Consider the following 19,339-nt stretch of genomic DNA (forward strand, 5'->3'; position numbering starts at 1 on the left):
GTTTGTTATGGTGCATGCAATTCCTTGGGATTGTAAAATCTTGAGGATGGTAATAGACAAAAACAAGAAAATGGGCGCTTGATTTGGACGCGTGTGTCAGTGTGTATAGAGAAAAAAGAGAAGGTCCTACCGGGAGTCGAACCCAGGTCGCTGGATTCAAAGTCCAGAGTGCTAACCACTACACCATAGAACCTTTTTGTTATCATGTAATCTAGGAGCTATATATACCGAAGATCATAACAGCTCTGCTGCTCTGATTTGTACAAAGTTAACGCTGATCAATCATATTCCGTAATTGAGATTAAAAAATAACATGGTTTCACCCATAACGCAATAACCGTATGCCCCATGCCCACATATGCTGATGTGTGAAGTGACGATATGCTGAAAGCATCATAAACGGTATATACGCGGTGTTCATTTTGAGTTTCAAATTTTAATTTGTAATAATTATATCCAAGATCCAACCCTAGTACTAGGTACTAAGGTACCGTCGTAATTAAGTGCGACACTAATTAATTGTCTACTTAAAGTGAATGTGAATTCGATAAAATTTTGGGCCAAAGCTAAATGTTATTTAGAAGCTATTGACTAGAGTAATTAAGGAAATTCTGAAAACTGACAACCGTGTTGACTTAATCTAAGTCCTAAGACTACTTCCACAGAGAAAATCACTTGCCAAAACAGCAAAATAAAGAGTATGAATTCGTCCAACATATCCTATGATTCACTACTTCGAGTAATCAACATAGTGTTTTATAATTTATGTAATTCCAATCATTTAATTACCAAAAAATTTCAGTCATGCATATAAATAGATACACTTCCCAGTCCAGTTTTGACAGCGTGAGTGTCACTGCGTTAATAATCACACTACAACACTGACAACAACAACAACAGCAGCAGAAGCAACAACAACAAAAAATGGTGAAAGAAGAAATCAAGATTCTGGTTCTCATAATCGGTGCAGGACCAGCCGGTTTAGCCACATCAGCTTGTCTAAACCGGTTGTACATACCGAACATAGTGGTCGAAAGAGAAGATTGCAGTGCCTCTCTCTGGAAAACAAGGTCTTACGATCGTCTCAGTCTCCATCTCGCAAAGCAATTCTGTCAACTCCCTCACATGCCATTCCCCTCAAACACTCCTACATTCGTCTCTAAGCTAGGTTTCATCAGTTACCTTGACGAATACGTCACACGTTTCAACGTAAACCCTAGGTATAACCGCAACGTGAAATCCGCGCACTATAAAGATGGTCGTTGGATCGTTGAGGTGGATAATGAAACAGAGATGTCGAGAGAAGTTTACTTGGCGAACTATGTGGTTGCTGCGACGGGAGAGAACGGCGAAGGTGTGATCCCGGAGATTCCGGGGCTTGTAGAGAGGTTTAAAGGAGAGTACTTGCATTCAAGTGAATACAAGAACGGTGATAAGTTCGCCGGAAAAGATGTTTTAGTCGTCGGATGTGGGAATTCCGGTATGGAGATTGCTTATGAACTGTCTAAGTGCAGCGCTAAGATCTCCATCGTTGTTCGTAGCCCCGTAAGTAACTAACTATATATATACATATTAATAAAACTCATATTAATAAAACTTTATAATAAGATTACAATTTCGTAACTGATGTATAGGTGCACGTGTTAACGAGATGTATCGTACGGATAGGAATGTCGTTGCTCAGTTTTTTCCCGGTAAAATTAGTTGACCGTTTGTGTCTCTTACTCGCGGAGGTGAGGTTTGGTAATACTTCGAGATATGGGCTTGTGAGACCCAAGAACGGCCCGTTTATGAACAAGCTTATCACCGGTCGGTCACCTACCATCGACGTCGGCTGCGTCGAAGAGATTAAGTCCGGCAAGGTTCAGGTTGTGCCGTCTATTAAGCGTATAGAAGGGAAGAGAGTGGAGTTTGTAGATGGAAAGACCAAACACATAGACTCTATTGTGTTTGCAACTGGTTACAAAAGCAGCGTTTCAAAATGGCTTCAGGTATATTTGCAACTTCAGACACAGAAACAGAGAAAAAAAAAACTCTGTTTTTGTTTTAAAATGGCTTTGATGTGATGTGACACAGGTTGATGATGGAGATCTGTTCAACGAGAATGGGATGCCAAAACGCGAGTTCCCGTGTCACTGGAAGGGGAAGAATGGGTTGTACAGTGTTGGGTTTGGGAGACAAGGCTTGGCTGGTATTTCAAGAGATGCTCAGAACATTGCTAGAGACATTGCTTCTCTGGTTTGTTGGAGAAACAAGAACAAGATGTCCTAATAAAATTAGAAGTTGTTTTTGAGATTTTTACATGTCAAAATCACAATTATTGATTCATAACAAGTGAGAAAGAAGATAACATTATTGATGACACATTGGTGGATCAAATCGTCAGAGACCATTGGCATGAGAGCTATTTCCATTGTGGCCAGAGTTTGTCAGAATCTCATGACTTTGTTTCGCCAAGAGCGTTCCTGAGGTTTGAGTACTTGTTTTCGAGCTCATACCATGAATCCAAGTCCACCAAGCGGTTAAACTCCTCGAAAGTAATCATCTTTTCTAAGTGATCTTTGGTGGTTCCCTTTTCCTTGAGAATCTTGAGAACATCAACAAGAGCTCGAGTCGACGCATAGAGCGAGGTAAGCGGGTGAGCAATCAGATGAAAGCCCATTTCTTTAAGCTCATCAGGCGTATGCAATGGCGTGCGTCCACCTTCAAGCATGTTACACACTCTGTAACCTTTTGTGCGCTTTCCAATTTCCTTAAGCTCATCATCATCCCTTGGTGCCTCAACAAAGGAAGCATCAGCTCCAGCCTGCACATTGTTTCCATTATTATCCAACCATTCTGCCTTCTTAAGAAAAAAAAAGGGATTACATTTTAGTGTTGTTAACACAACATGGTAAAGTAGTAGTAACCTCCATGTAGAGATTAACACGGGCAATGGCATCTGAAAGTCCTGTTTTAGCTGAAAGGGCACGCGCATCAGTCCTTGCAATGAGGAAAAAGTCAGAATCTCCAATAGCGTCTCTTGCTGATGCTATTTTAGCAGCGTGCTCCTCGGCAGGTATGACCTGTTTCCAAGTTAGAAGCCAAATGTTACATAACTCAAGTCATCTGCATCTGAGCTAAAATCACTGCAGTAACATTCGATTTATAGATTTTGGGAGCAAAGAAGTAGGAAACTGAAACCAATACCTCCTTGCCACGCATATGTCCTACAGAAACAATAGAGAGAAGAACCGTTAAAACAAATAAACAATGGACAATAGCATTTAACTTTGCTGAGAAGGAAGAAGAAGATAATGTCTCTTACCACACTTCTTTGGCCATGCCTGGTCCTGCAAGAAACCCATTTAACATTAGCACAAGTCAAGGTGAACAACGGGTTCACAGGGAGGAACAAACTGTCTTGTAATTTACTCAAATGAACGAACACAACTATGGCTATCTAATCCAACACATGAATATACACTTACACAACTGTGTAGAATCACTAGGGGATTCAAGTCAACCATCACTAGAAACCAAAGACTAGTATGATTACCTCAAGGAAGCAACCAGCAGCACCAGCTGCGATTAAGTCCTTTATGGTTCTTTGAACATTGAGAGCATTTCCTCCACCAGTATCTGAGAAACAATGTCAAAGACCAAATTATTCAACTATCATTGACGTCCACCAAAAGAGAATCTGAAATCTTTCAATATAAAAAGTAGTGATTTTTTTAAACGGATTCAGATTCAGGACTTGCCTCCATCCGCAAAGATTGGAATCTTTGGAGCAGCAGCACACACTGCTCTCGCCGTTGCTGCCATCTCCGGCGGTCTAAAACGACAGAAACAAAACAGATGAAACGACAGAAGATAAAGTTTCCAACTAACTAAAGAACAAAAAAATAGCCGGAGATTTAAAATGCGGCGGCGGGCGCTCACGTTATCAAACCGAAATCGGGTTTTCCCAAAGTCACGGCGGAGAGAGCGTAACCGGAGATCAACGCGGCTGAGAATCCGGTCTGCTGCACGATAGCCGCCGATAAAGCGTCGTAGACTCCAGGAACAAGCACGGCGCCTTGCTCTTCAATCAAACGGTGAACACGTGACTGCATTCTCACCGTCGGATAAGCAGCCGATCGGACTGCGCGAGGGTTTCGCTCGGTTTTAGCTGAAATCGAAGGGTTTGAGCAGCAGAGTGAAGCGGATTTGGCCGCCATTAACATTGACATTTCTCGAAGCTCTCAAGAATTTTTTTACAGAAGCAGTTGGAACTTGGAGAGTGAAGAAGGGACATCATAAATAAATATGTCTCGATAATAAAGTTACTTTAGTTCATGTATGTCCACGTGTCACATGTTTTTTGTGCTATATTTTAACTGTACGTAACTATTTATTCCAGAATTTTTTAAAAAGATCATTATAATTAAAACCTTACTTTAGGTTCTAAATCCATATTTTAAAAACAGTGTTGCAGGGGAAGGCCTTTGGTTAGGTAGGCACGTTCTTTTGTGTTAATAATAGTATAACGTACTTAGTTCGATGGTAATCATGTAAACCATCTGTTTAAGTAGCTGCAAGGCTAGATTTCTCCATACACCAAGTGAAGAAGAGATCAAGTCACATCAATATAATGAAAAAACATCCGGTCAGCGTTTTATATACAGGGGATTAACAATATTTAGTGACTTCAAATATTATTAATTTATTATATACCGACAACTAAAAAAACCAAGGGAGTAATGATAGAAAATATCTCTTCTTTAATAATACTGTATATACTATGTAATTTAATCAATACATATTTTCTATCATTACTCCCTTGGTTTTTTTAGTTGTCGGTATATAATAAATTAATAATATTTGAAGTCACTAAATATTGTTAATCCCCTGTATATAAAACGCTGACCGGATGTTTTTTCATTATATTGATGTGACTTGATCTCTTCTTCACTTGGTGTATGGAGAAATCTAGCCTTGCAGCTACTTAAACAGATGGTTTACATAACGGAGACAATCTAAGTTTCTATAATCTCGTTAGGGAATATTTCTTGTTATTAGTTTAAGGTATTTAACTAAACGGAGACATATTCTATTATTTATGGTTTGAACTAAGAGAAATCTTTCGTTCTGTTTACACAACGACATACTTTGTCTTCTTTTTCAAATAAAATTGGCAAAGTTCTCTTTGAATATGGATCGGAGTCCAAAGCAATTGAGCTGTACAACGGCTTATATGTTCCATGTTGGTTGAGGACACTTTATGTTAAGGGACATCACCGTTTCCGGCAGCTGTATCTATGCCAATGAAGACAAACATTTTTTTTATTCTCCCGAAATTCAAGGTGTCTCACATTTACTTGTAGTAATTTTGAAATAACATTTTTCATTTGACCATACAAATTGCTCAATTCTTAACTTTTTTTTTTCCAAATATTCCATAATAATGATGTAAGACTTTTTTTGTTAAAATATCTCTCCGATAATGCCAACTTGTTACACTAAATAGTTGGTTAATAACATGATATATATATAATACTGGAAACTGATAGAATAAAGAATGATTTCATGGAAGAGATCTATCATTGCTCTTTTCCTCATACTTCTTCCTTTTTCGCCACATATTCGGAAATAGAGCTGCAAAACCTGGTATAAGATATCCTTTACTTCATCCTTTAAAAGGTCAGTGAATAATCTCATCATCACATGGTTCTCAAGACTGCTATATCCATCCTTGTGATATATGAGAAAGTATAAGTATGATGAATCGACATCGCTACGTTTGTACCACATGTTCAAGGAAGACGTATCCACAATGTGTATAGGAAGCTGCATATCTTTAACGCTTATAGCTACGAATAAAGTTGGAATGAATTTGTTTCGGAAAGTTGGATGATCCGGTGTATACATTTCGTATACTTTGTTTATTTTAATAATTTTATTGTAAACAGTTATCAAATTATGTGTTTTTCAAATATTTAAAAATTTTCAAATATTTAAAATTTATTTAACACGTGTTCTTTTGTGAAATCACATAGAATTACAATATTTTGTAGGTTTATAAAGTAATTTATACAAAAAAGTTTACAAATGTTAGTTTATTTTAAATAAAAATTATATATGTATGAATCTATTGAATTAATTTTATAGGTTAGCACCTTTGAAATGAATATAACTGAATTATAAATTATTATAATAAACTAAAAAGAACTTATTATTGAGAATATATTTTTCAAACTAAAAATACATCATTTATGGGTGATAGCGGAGAACTAATCAACATTTTGGTAGTTTGTGATATTGTTAATATTGATGTATAAAAAAATCAGTTATATTGCTAGTGCATTTTCATACATACTATTTTTTGAGTGTTTATCATTATATGCATTTTTATATAACCGAGTTGATAATAATAAATTCAGACTACATGCACTTGCTTAAACTCAATAATAACTAATAAATGAGTCCGTGGGCCGAGTATGGGCCTACCAGTGTATATACCTTGGAAATTAGATATCCATTACAATTTTGATTAGGTTAATTGTTAGGTTTTGATCAACTTTAAGTTCGATTAATTTTATCAGTTCTTTTATTTTATTGTTGGTAACTTCTTAAAAAAGAAAACACACACACACGTATTTAATTCCAGTGATCTTTCAAGTATTTAATTTCCAAATTTTAATTATATTATCTTCTTGTTAGGTCATTAATTTGATATTTCCATTCGTTTGGTTGAATAATTTTGATAAGGAATAGACAATACGTGGATTTCAATCTCTTATTAATTTATTTAATGGACTAGTGAAATAAATTATATAGATGGTTTTGTTCGTAAGACTTTATCCTCATATGAGTATTAATAATTTCACATGAGGATATATTATTGAGAGCTTTTTGAAATCATGGGACATGCTGGTCGGACAACCAGTCCGACCGTCCCGGGTCCAAAAATTTTAGAGATAAATAATTTTTTTTTCTGTATAAATTTTTTTTTATAAAATAAAAGGGACACAAAAAATAATAATGTAAAATAAAGGAATACAAAAAAAAATAATGCAAGATAAAAGGGGTACAAAAAAATATGTAAGATAAAAGAGGCAAAAACAAAATTTATAAAACAAAATAATATATTAAAATATATTTTAAAGATTTATTTTGATGAGTCAATAACTAAAAAGATATTTTATCTTCCACAACTATTTCAACTGACTCCAACAATAGAAAGAAAATAATTTTTTATAATCTTGTTAAGTCTTTATATATTATCAAAATGAAATCTATATTTTTTCAACATATAACAAAAGTTAACAAAAAAAAAATTGGCCTTTTATTCAAAAAATTTTTTTTTGCCCAGGGCCCTAAAAACCTTGAGGCACTGGGTCGGAGACTAGTAAATATGAATCCAAACAAATATTCCATGGCACAGCCACGCTTGGAATGTGTTTGAGATCAAACATCCCACTTCTTTGTGATAATATTTTCTTAATACATATAGATATTTTCGGTTATGATGAGATTGGATTCCAATTTCAAGATGGTACCAGCGAGCCAGATGTATCACTAACAAAATTGTTGCAGAGCTTAACATCAAACGAAGTTGCGGGTCTAGTAGGTGGAGCTCTAATAATGGTTGTGAATGCAGGATAACAACCATTCTCAGGGAGGATTCCTTTTGCCTTTCTTGAGGATATTCACCAGAGGTACGTACGGACTTATGCCAGGGCTGTTCATACAGCACAAGCTTATGCCATGAATGACGAATTCTCTAGAGTTCTCAGTCAGCAGATTGAGTATTACTCTAATGATCCTAATGCAGATAGGATCAATCGTATTAAGGGTGAAATGAATCAGGTCTGAGTTTCTTTCTAAAATTTAAATCTGGTTGTGGATTTGTATAAGTGACTTGGTTATGAATCTAGGCTTTACCGTTGACATACATACTATTTGGCTTTGGACAGGTGTGGGGTGTCATGATAGAGAACATTGACAAAGTTCTAGATAGAGGTGAACGTTTGGAGCTTCTTGTCGATAAAACCGCCAATATGCAGGAGAATACATTCTGTTTCAGAAAGCAAGCGTCGTTTCAGAAGCAACGTCTGGTGGAGAAATTGCAAACTCACGTATGTTTCCTTAAACCTTGATTTCCGATTGATTGTTGACATTGATTTCTTGTTCTATGTTGAGTTTTGTGTTGAGTTTTGTGAGAAGAAGGTTTGTTTTTTGCTTTTTGTTGATATGATTCTTCATGTAGATTTAGGAATGAAATGTTGGAAGATGAACTTATTTAGAAATGTTGTTATTGGAAATGATAGGTGAGGAAGGTAGATATGTTGGATGGTGTGACCATTGTTCGATCTGAGAAGGTCAAGGATGAGATCGTTCTTGATGGTAATGACATTGAGCTTGTGTCAAGGTCATGCGCTTTGATCAATCAGGTACGTACTACTCTCTTGTGTGTTAGATAGGTGACATTGTTTTGGGTTGATGCTTGGATTTTGGGTCAATGTTCAGTTTTGTGTTCAGTTCGGAAAAGACACCCATATTTAGGGATGACTAATGGAAGGATAAAAACTAAAAACAATGGGATGAAGATCTAAACTTAGATTAATATTATTAAATGTTAGTGACACTAATTTGAAGATGTGCAATGGGTTTGCTCTTATGTGGGTATTGCCAGGATAAGGTTGATAAAGACTATGCATCAAATGTTTTAGTATCTTCTATTATTCTTCACCACATTTTAAATAAAACAACAAAATTTCTTGTTAAAATAAAATAATAATTGTGATTAGATTCTTTACACATTGTTTAATGATCATTACTTAGTAAACAATCATTTTTTACCACTAAACTTTGGAAACTTGTATTTATAAACAATCGCTCAATTTTGTTTGTAATTAAGTCACTAAATAATTAAGCTATTGCAGAGGAACAAAGGACTTCCGTAAATAACATATTTTAAAACATATTCGTTACACTTACACATAACAAATATATGTAAGTTAAGATCAGTGTTCATCAACTTAGATTGCTTTTGTGCATTCACAGTTAAATAAGGATTGTAATCAAACTAATTACACCGAATGACCGAACCTAATATCTCTTAATCGGTGTAGTATTTTTTTTTAAAGCTACACAAATCTTTGAATTAAGAATCTTCTTACACATTGAATTAAGAAGAACAAATCCTAATCTTTGGTATAGTATTTTATTATATATATATATATATATATATTTTTTTTTTGACATTGTACTCAAAACAGGAAAAAATAAATTAAAAAAGGGTATAACAACTCTATTTTTCTCCTTTAATTTTGTTTTGTTTTGGAATTAGTAAATGAGATAAGCTAATGCAACAGCAATTAATAAAAGTAGTTTCTCATTAACAGTAATTTTGTTTTGTTTTGTTCTGTTTGTTGGGTCTCACACAATTTTGTAATTTTTTTTACTCATTAACGCATAAGCAGCTAATCAGACCCAAATTTTAGACGAAACAAAAAATAAATTAAGAGAGGCCGGCTCACACAAAAAGCAGCTAAAGCACGTGTTCTTAGCTGAGATGCTGAGATGGTTGTGTAGTATGAGGAGCTGTTCCTAGTTGTGGTTTCGAACCTCCAAAATGGCAGCTTTTGTAGTTTATTTTTATTTTGTGTATCATATATTTACAGTTAATATATTTATAAAAATATCACATATAAAAAAGGCTTTAGGCCTCAGCAACCCTAGGACCGGTCAGGAGAGAATGTAGAACTAAGTTTTCTATTATATAATTTTAGATGTTTTGCAAATATCTAAAATACATTTGAAATTTCCATATTAGATGATGGAGATTAATCTCATCCGCTAAAGTTTAACATTGGCAGCTTCTTTGATCCTCTAAAGTTTCAAGGATTGCTCATTTTCTTTGTATGATTTCAACTAATTAGTTTGAAATAACTTATAATTTTTTTATTTAGACCATACAATTATTTAATTATATATATATATATATATGTATTTTTTATCTGCTATGCATAACAAATGTTGTTTACGGTTCCAAAAGATTTTCCAAGAGTGATGTAAGACTTTTTACCGTTGTAAAAAAACATGTTAAACCCCAAAAAAACAGAAATAGGAGATTAGAGAATTACATTATAAAATTGTAATACAATCTTTATTGGAGTTTTAGCAAGCTTTCTTGAGATTCCAAACAAGATTGTGAAATATGAAATTATTATTTTTAAGATATTGATGATCCGGTGAATACATTTCGTACATTTTATATATATTTTTAATCATTTTAATGCAAACATTTATCTAATTTGCATGTTTTTCGAGTATTTCATTTTTTTAACATGTATTCTTAATTGAAATCATTTGGAATTATATTTTTTTTTAGGTTTATAAACTAGTTTATACAATTTTTTACAAATGTTAGTTTATCTTAGATAAAGAAATAGAAATATATAAATCTATTATATTAATTAGTTTTAGCATTTTTAAAATGAATAATAATCAATTCTTCAAACGTAAATGCAACATTTGGTAATAGCGGGGAATTAATCAACACCTTACTAATACATTTCTAGAAAAACAAGTTTTTAATAAGAGTTTAAATCCTACATATTTTATATAAATTCATTTTTTATATAACCCATTTGATAATAATCACTTCCAATTTGCTTAAATGCTAGATTATTATTTGCTATAAGAATTTCAATCTACTATATATCTTTGGGAATGAGGAGCAGCTTGGTTATATTGTTAATTGCTCACGTCACTTGATGTGTGGAGTCCACGGTTTCAGCATATGTGTTATTAATGTAAAACACAATCCTACTTACCTGTTGAAACGAGTATGCAAGTTTGTAAATCTCGTTGGGGTCTGCTGGTAAGTTCTTACCACAAAAAGAAACCATTATCTAGTTTGTTTTTTACCATTGGACATCATTTCCCTTTTATATTTATAGGAAAGTGTTCCTAACGAATCCTTTGAAGGATATCCACGTTAATATAATTACCAAATTAACCAATCCTATAAATAAAGTCTGAAGATGATAAACTTGTCACACATGTTTATGATTATAATTATACGTAATTTAAAAACAATGTACTCGTACGGAAGCCTTATGGATAGGGAGGCGCATTGTTCTTTGTGTTAATAATACTATGACTTACTAATCATATCCAATTTTGGACGAGACAAAAATAAAATTAAGAGAGAGTGTAGAAATGTTTTTCTATATTTCATTTTAGATGTTTTGCAAATAGGAGGTTTCATTCTACTTATTTCAAATACATTTCAAATTCCCATATTATACTTTGGTGATCAATTTGATATGATGATAATAATAAATTCTATAACATCTCTTGTTTAAATGATCTGCTTCCGGTATAGCTCATATGCATTAGATCCGTAAATGTGATATTTTCATTCATTTTACGTTTGTGTTATCGAGTGAAGACGAGAAAAACATAGTAGATGAAGTTAGATAAAGAAGAAACATGTGTAGACAAGACGTGGATTTCAATTTCTTATTAGTTTATCTAATGGACTAGTGAAATATAATTATATAGATTTTTGTCCATAAGACCTTTATCCTTATGTGAAAATAGTTATTTAATATTAAACTATATAATTATTATTGAGAGCTTTTTGAAATCATGGGTCATGCTGGTCGGAGACTAATAAATATGAATCCAAACAAATATTCCATGGCGGAGCCACGCATACATGTGCTTAGGACCAAACAATCCCACTTCTTTGAGATAATATTTTCTTAATAGGGTATAGATCAAAACATATGTACCATCCGTTTCACTTGAGCAATTATTAGCGATTTGACTTGTAATTTTTTTACAGTTTTCTTACATATAAAAGAAATATACATGGATAGGAAGTTTAGCGAATTAAGTGATGAAAAGCTTAATTTGTTGGAGGCTTTTTGTTACAATGCAGATGATTTATTCCATTCACACTTTAATACTTCGTCAAAAGAACAAAAAAACAGCAACAACCAACTAGCTAGTAAATAACATCATTTGTTTACAGAAACTTCCATTTGAATTAATTCCTCCAATATGGTAATTGGTAAACATTATAGCATACGAAAGCACCTTTATTCAGTGAGTTGTACACTTTTCCTTTTGGAATTTTGTTTTTTGCATAATGGTTGAATATATAAAATATTGTTCGTGAGGTTAAATCCATATTGTAAATGTACTTCGAGTAAACATGAGATATAAGGTTTTCTTTGTAACAAATAAAAATAGAAATTACGTAGTGGATAAGATTAAGAGAGAGAGAGAGAGAGAGAGAGAGAGAGAGAGAGAGGTCTCTTATGTGGGTATTGCGAGGATAAGGGTTGATAAAGACTCTGCGTCAAATGTTTTAGTATCCTCTATTATTGTTCACCATATTTTAAATAACACAACAAGATTCCTTGTTAAATAAGATTAAAAATTTGTGATTAGATTCTTTACACATTATTTAATGATCATTATTACTTGGTAAACAATCATTTTACCTTGGAGACTTTTTATGTCCCACTAAACTTTGGAAACTTGTATTTATAAACAATCGCTCAACCTCAATTGTGTGTGTAAGTCACTAAATAATTAAGCTATTGCAGGGGAAAAAAGGACTTCCGTAAATAACATATTTTAAAACATATTCGTTACACTTACACATAACAAATATATGCAAGATAAGATCAGTGTTCATCAACCTAAATTGCTGTTGTGCATTCACAGTTATCAAATCAAACTAATTACACCGAATGACCGAACCTATAATGAGCATGTTCGTTACGTTGCCGCTGCGTCTTCTTCCGACGGCCAAAATTTAAATGTTAACATGACCACATAAACGTCAAAACTGCCGTTGCGGCTACTTTTACGGAGAATACCGGTGTATCCTATATCGCCATGAAAAACAAGCGATAGTTACACTGCCGCTGCGACTTGTTTTAACGGAAGCGACGATTCATTTCAAAGATTTAATGGAAGCGACAACTTGTTTTAAACTCCGGCAACCTTTATATTTTTAGTTGCAGGATGTGGTTGCTGCGGCAACTTAACGAACAGGCTCAATGAGCATGTTCGTTACGTTGCCGCTGCGTCTCCTTCCGGCGGCCAAAATTTAAATGTTAACATGACCACATAAACATCAAAACTGCCGCTGCGGCTACTTTTACGGAGAATACTGATGTATCATATATCGCTATGAAAAACAAGCGATAGTTACACTGCCGCTGCGACTTGTTTTAACGGAAGCGGCGATTCATTTCAAGGATTTAATGGAAGCGACAACTTGTTTTAAACTCCGGCAACCTTTATATTTTTAATTGCAGGATGTGGTTGCTGCGGTAACTTAACGAACATGTTCAATATCTCTTAATCGGTACAAAATTAAGAAGAACTAATCCTAAGCTTTGGTGTAGTGTTTTCTTTTTTTTGACATTTTACCGTAAACAGGAAAAAGGAAATTGAAAAAGTGGTATTCAACTCCATTTTTTCTTTGTTCTCCTTGAATTTTGTTTTGTTTTGGAATTAGTAGTAAATGAGATCAGATAATACAACAGTATTTTTTTGGCAAAACAAAAGTAACTTTCTCAAAGTTGACAAAGAAAAAAGAGAGAGCGTTTGAATACTTCACAAAAAAATCAACACGTTAAACTGCACTAACAGCATGAAATCGTGAAATATTTTTATTTAATCCAATATATATCAATTAGTGGGAACTGTCGTACGCACCTTCGTCACCCCACGATCGCTTCCGTCATATTATTTCTCAGACATATCCAACGGTTTGTATTTTTCTCATTATATACTAAAATTAATACTGTCGTAAACCAAATATTACTATAAATAAAACCGAGTGACAAATTAACTGGTCAACAAATATTGATCGAAACCAAAACCGACACGGAACTGCTAATTCCCTTTTCCAAGTCAGATACTTTAATTTTATTAATCACTAATTTCAGTTACCTTCTGGAACAGTACAGCTAGAAAAGTTCAAAGAATTTTATAAAGTCTCATAAGCTATTTTACCAAGAAAATTTTAAGTTTCGTACCTCTTACAAAAAAACAAAAATTCAGACCAATTTTTTTTTTGAAAATTACTATATTTTTTTCTTCCATTTCAGAAACTTTTTTTTTGTTTGTTTGTTCAAGTAAGTAAAAAACCTAACACCACACGAGTCTTTAAAAGTATGAATCTTTAAAAAGAGTAAACACATCTTAAAACAACGACCACAGACACAGAGACAAACCAGAAAAAAAATCAGAAAGAAACCAAAGTGTATTTATCTCTCTCTCTCTCTCGTTTCTGTCTTCTTCTGTGTAAACAGTAAGACCCAAAAGGTCAAACCTTTGAGGCTTTTGTTTCTTCCTTTAAGGGCTTTTCAGACGTTTTTTTTATATATCAGATTTCTTCTTGTCAATTTCTTCATTTGGGCATCCTCTTCAATCCAAAGACCGACCGACCGACCGACCCTTTTGCTCTCTCTCTCTAATCTCTCCTGGTAATTTGACTTCATCATCCGAGCTTTTTTTTGGTTTCCTGGTCCTTTTTATCCTTAACTCTAATCTATACTTTAACTTGGTTGATTATGTTGTTTTAAACCAGTCATATTACAATTGAAGTATAGATCTTTATGCTCTGATTGTTCTGAATTGCGAGTATAAGAGTAAATTTCTTGGTTAATCGACTATGCCCTTGAGAATTGCATAGATTTGGTAGGTATGAAAGGAAGAATCTTTACATGGGTTTGGTAGGAGTTTCATAACTATTTGCAATTCTCAAACGGATTTTTGGATGACAGTTTGTGCTTTGGAGAATCATCTCTGAGATTTGCATCATGAAGCTCCATAATTGGTTTTATCCATGATGAATTAGTAACAAAAGGCGTAATCTTTAGGAAGTATATCTCTTGGGTTGTTTTTGAATGATTCAACAAGCTTTTGTTAGAGTCACAGACTCACAGTGGTTTGAGGTTGTTTCTGTGTGTGACATTTTAAGAATCTAACATGTAAGGGGGAACGTTGTGGTTGCAGGTGAATGGTGGAACAGACTGTGGTTAGAGAACATATCAAAGCGAGAATTATGTCATTGGTGAGGTCAGCAGAGCCGTCTTCTTATAGGAACCCGAAGCTTTACTCGTTGAATGAGAATGTTAACAACATTGGTGGTGTCACTTCTGCTCAAATCTTTGATCAAGACAGGTCCAAGAACCCTTGTCTGACTGATGATTCTTACCCAAGTCAAAATTATGAGAAGTACTTTCTTGATTCGCCAACAGATGAGTTTGTACAACAACACCCTATCGGCTCTGGTGCCTCGGTCAGCTCATTTGGCTCTTTGGACTCATTTCCTTATCAGTCAAGACCGGTTCTTGGATGCTCCATGGAGTTTCAGTTACCGTTTGACTCAACCTCTACATCGTCTACAAGGCTTTTGGGAGATTACCAAGCAGTTTCTTACAGTCCGAGCATGGATGTGGTGGAGGAGTTTGATGATGAGCAAATGAGATCAAAGATTCAAGAGCTTGAAAGAGCGCTACTTGGTGATGAAGATGATAAAATGGTTGGTATAGATAATCTGATGGAGATTGACAATGAATGGTCTTACCAAAACGAAAGCGAACAGCATCAGGACTCTCCTAAAGAATCATCATCTGCAGATTCCAACTCTCATGTAAGTAGCAAAGAAGTTGTGTCCCAAACCACTCCAAAGCAAATCTTGATATCTTGTGCTCGTGCACTATCCGAAGGGAAATCAGAGGAAGCTTTGTCAATGGTAAATGAGCTTAGGCAGATTGTTTCAATCCAAGGAGACCCTTCTCAGAGAATCGCAGCTTACATGGTGGAAGGTCTAGCTGCAAGAATGGCTGCTTCAGGAAAATTCATCTACAGAGCATTGAAATGCAAAGAGCCTCCTTCGGATGAGAGGCTTGCAGCTATGCAAGTCCTGTTTGAAGTCTGCCCTTGTTTCAAGTTCGGTTTTTTAGCAGCTAACGGTGCGATCATTGAAGCAATCAAAGGTGAAGAGGCAGTGCACATAATCGATTTCGATATAAACCAAGGGAATCAGTACATGACTCTGATAAGAAGCATTGCTGAGTTACCTGGTAAACGTCCTCGCCTGAGGTTAACTGGTATTGATGACCCTGAATCAGTCCAACGCTCTATCGGAGGGTTAAGTATCATCGGTTTAAGACTCGAGCAACTCGCTAAAGATCATGGAGTATCTTTCAAATTCAAAGCAGTGCCTTCAAAGACTTCAATAGTCTCTCCATCTACACTCGGTTGCAAACCAGGAGAAACCTTAATTGTCAACTTTGCATTCCAACTTCATCACATGCCTGACGAGAGTGTCACAACTGTAAACCAGCGGGACGAGCTGCTCCACATGGTCAAAAGCTTGAACCCGAAGCTTGTCACAGTTGTTGAGCAAGACGTGAACACAAACACTTCCCCGTTCTTCTCCAGATTCGTAGAGGCTTATGAGTACTACTCAGCGGTTTTTGACTCTCTAGACATGACACTTCCGAGAGAAAGCCAAGAGAGGATGAATGTAGAAAGACAGTGCCTTGCTAGAGACATAGTCAACATTGTTGCTTGCGAAGGAGAAGAACGGATTGAGAGATACGAGGCTGCTGGAAAATGGAGAGCGAGGATGATGATGGCCGGATTCAATCCAAAACCAATGAGTTCTAGAGTAACAAACAATATACAGAACCTCATAAAGCAACAATATTGCAATAACTACAAGCTTAAAGAAGAAATGGGTGAGCTCCATTTTTGCTGGGAGGAGAAAAGCTTAATCGTTGCTTCAGCCTGGAGGTAAGATAAGAGTGACATAGCATATATATAGTCGTTAAGTTTTCATAAAACAAATATTATGTTTTTACTGTTGTCTTGTGTTATTGTTTAACTGGTTAACTCATCTCCATGTATTATAACCAGAGATCAGAGGTTGATCATAGACAGGTTACTAAGCTAATTTAACACTTATGGATGGATTTTTCTTTCTTTTTTCTCTATTATGTAAAAGTAGAGTTTTGGTTCTAAAGCCTACTTACTCATTCGTTGACGTGTGTGATTGAAGTGTTAACATGTTAGTAAATTATTCAGTTTTAAATTTTAAGCCCAATAGTCGCATAAACACATAATAGTCACAAAGGCAAAGTTCTTCAATCAATCACATCGTTATCAGTAGTAGGGGAATCAGGAAATCTTACAGTTTTCAGCATCATTTTTTACATTCCAACAAAACGAAAAAGAAGAAAAGCAAAACTCTAACCAAGAAGAGTTAAAACGAAATCACTTGGAACCAAATCATCCTCAAAAGCTTCAAACTTGCAGGTCTTGCTTCCCATTGACCACGTTTTGCTTCTTCTCTTCATCTTTCATCTCCACCATCTTCTCATCCTTCTCAGCATCACCAGATTTCTCACCCTTGTTTCCACAGTAGATGAAGTAGAGTATCAACTGCAGTGTCCCTAACGCACATCCAAACCCATTTGGGATCTTCACAGAACATTAACAGAAAACGTTAAAGATTTAGAAAACAAGTTTCGATTTTTACCAAAGGCTACAAAACAAAATAAGGAAGAAACTGTAAAACTTACTGCAACAAAAGGGTCACGACCGATAAGACCATAGACGAACCAGGAAGTACCACAGAGGAACACAAAGAGAGACAAAAAGAATGGCATAAACTCTACACTCTTCGTTTTTATCACCAATCTCTGTAAATCAAATCAACCAAACACAAAATCAACAAAACGAGTCACTGAAGAAAGAGCAAAAATTGAAAAAAGACCCAATCTTGATATAGCTTACCATGATGGAGAGTGGAGAAGCGTACATGATGATGGAGAAAACAGTGGCAGCGAGACCACAGAAGAGTTTTCTGGCGTTCCCGTGGAGAGCAAAAAGAGAGACGAGAGCTACGGTTCCGAATACGGCCAAGACGCAGCTAAAGATACCAAAGATCTTAACTTTTTCCTTCTTCGGTGCGTAGATAAGGAAAATAAACACGTAGATCGTTTCGATGACTGCTCCTGTGCCATTGATAGTGCTCACAAGTGTGTTGTCTTTTGACACAAATGGAAGTCCGTACCTGAAAAATAAAAAACAGAGGATTTTAGAAAACAGAATCAGTGAATCACTCCAAAGGAAGGACGTTTAGGATTAAGGAGTGGGGTTTTACCAAGCGGAGAGGAGACAGTTGAGGAGAGTCATTGGGTAAGGGATACCAGAGAATTGTTCAGTGGATTTGTTCTTGATGATTCTCTTGAATGTTATCCTTCACGAACAAAAGAGGAATCTTTGAGTTATACAGAACAGAACAACAGATTCAAGCCAAAGAAACTGAGAAAAACACAAATCTGTTCACGAGAAAAGATAACAGAGAGGGAGAGAGATGATGATGAGGTGAGTACGTACGAAGGAGCCAAGAACAGAAACAGAGCAGTTGCATTTCCTGTAAAAGTAGAGTAACGACAAAATATACGATATAGAGTCTCAGAGATTTCTCATGGAAGAAGAAAGAAAGAAAGATGGAGAGAGGGTTGAGATTTGAGAAGATGGGTAGTTACCGAAAACGCCGAAGATGGTGTGAGCGATGTTCATCTTTTTGATCTCAAAGGTGGTGAGGTGTTTCACTTTTTTCTTGTTTGTAAGCTGAGAGAGAAAACGAGAGAGAAGTGAGAGAAGATGAGAGCTGAGTGTTGTTTTCTATCGGCAAAGCGTGTTCATCAGCAGCTATATATCGAGATTCTTCTGCGTGTGGCTTAACCGCTTCACCGCGAAACATCTATTCTAAATTACAAATTATTAAAAAAAAAAGTATATTATATTAATGAATAATAGTACTATTGGATTTTTAAAAGATTAAGAAGTAAAGTTTAGAGATAAATTAACATTTGACCAAAAAAAAAGAAGAGATAAATTAACAAATAGTCCTAATTTCTTCTATACAAATTTCTAATTATATGACCAATTACTTGTTTTGCCCTCGAGAAGTGACATCTTTTGTAGATTGTTTTATAGGATTAAAATGTAGTAATAAACAACACCTTCCAAAAGCTTTTTTTTTTCTTCATATTTTTATTTTTTGTTTGTTACTAAAAAAGTATCTCTGAGCCACTGAACAAGGCAGAGTGTTTCTGAGCGTGACGTTGATATGTGGACTCGAGGCTCGAGCCTTGTATCTTCTGCCATACAGTGGGCTAGTGGAGTGGTTGATCTTTCCCCTGATATGTTACGTTTTGACATCCTTAACAGTTGATAAAGATTCCGGATACAATACTTTGAAAGTTTCTAGTTACACTTTACATCAGCGAAACCAAACCTAACAAACTTGTAT

At 35.0% G+C, this 19,339-nt stretch overlaps 4 protein-coding genes, 1 non-coding gene and 1 pseudogene across 6 annotated transcripts; 3 read left to right on the forward strand and 3 right to left on the reverse strand.

Annotated features, from left to right (window-relative positions):
* On the reverse strand, positions 122-193 carry TRNAQ-UUG. Its single transcript has one exon. It is a non-coding gene; the product is annotated as a tRNA-Gln (tRNA).
* LOC104778809 (probable indole-3-pyruvate monooxygenase YUCCA11) lies at positions 925-2,595 on the forward strand. Its single transcript, XM_010503240.1, has 3 exons — positions 925-1,545; positions 1,635-1,991; positions 2,077-2,595. Exons 1-3 carry the CDS (start codon positions 925-927, stop codon positions 2,269-2,271), a joined length of 1,173 nt encoding a protein of 390 aa, XP_010501542.1. The 3' UTR covers positions 2,272-2,595.
* On the reverse strand, positions 2,264-4,257 carry LOC104776264 (carboxyvinyl-carboxyphosphonate phosphorylmutase, chloroplastic-like). Its single transcript, XM_010500299.2, has 7 exons — positions 3,925-4,257; positions 3,744-3,817; positions 3,539-3,621; positions 3,308-3,332; positions 3,190-3,209; positions 2,910-3,065; positions 2,264-2,806 (listed from the first exon to the last, which is right to left on the reverse strand). The coding sequence occupies exons 1-7, from the start codon at positions 4,212-4,214 to the stop codon at positions 2,438-2,440; spliced, it is 1,017 nt and encodes a 338-aa protein (XP_010498601.1). The 5' UTR covers positions 4,215-4,257; the 3' UTR covers positions 2,264-2,437.
* Positions 7,400-8,103, forward strand: LOC104778810 (annotated as a pseudogene).
* On the forward strand, positions 14,189-17,059 carry LOC104776265 (scarecrow-like protein 1). The gene is made up of 2 exons (XM_010500300.2): positions 14,189-14,489; positions 15,022-17,059. Exon 2 carries the CDS (start codon positions 15,026-15,028, stop codon positions 16,811-16,813), a length of 1,788 nt encoding a protein of 595 aa, XP_010498602.1. The 5' UTR covers positions 14,189-14,489; positions 15,022-15,025; the 3' UTR covers positions 16,814-17,059.
* Positions 17,139-18,727, reverse strand: LOC104776266 (bidirectional sugar transporter SWEET1). 2 transcript variants are annotated; one of them, XM_010500301.2, is made up of 6 exons: positions 18,570-18,727; positions 18,418-18,454; positions 18,182-18,277; positions 17,812-18,091; positions 17,598-17,717; positions 17,139-17,496 (listed from the first exon to the last, which is right to left on the reverse strand). In XM_010500301.2, the coding sequence occupies exons 1-6, from the start codon at positions 18,601-18,603 to the stop codon at positions 17,320-17,322; spliced, it is 744 nt and encodes a 247-aa protein (XP_010498603.1). In that variant the 5' UTR covers positions 18,604-18,727; the 3' UTR covers positions 17,139-17,319. The 2 variants fall into 2 exon arrangements, with proteins under 2 accessions (XP_010498603.1, XP_010498604.1); XM_010500302.2 differs by lacking the exon at positions 18,418-18,454 and having other exon boundaries at positions 18,570-18,705.

The sequence above is a fragment of the Camelina sativa genome, chromosome 3 (assembly GCF_000633955.1).
Source record: "Camelina sativa cultivar DH55 chromosome 3, Cs, whole genome shotgun sequence".
NCBI classification, from domain to species: Eukaryota; Viridiplantae; Streptophyta; class Magnoliopsida; order Brassicales; family Brassicaceae; genus Camelina; species Camelina sativa.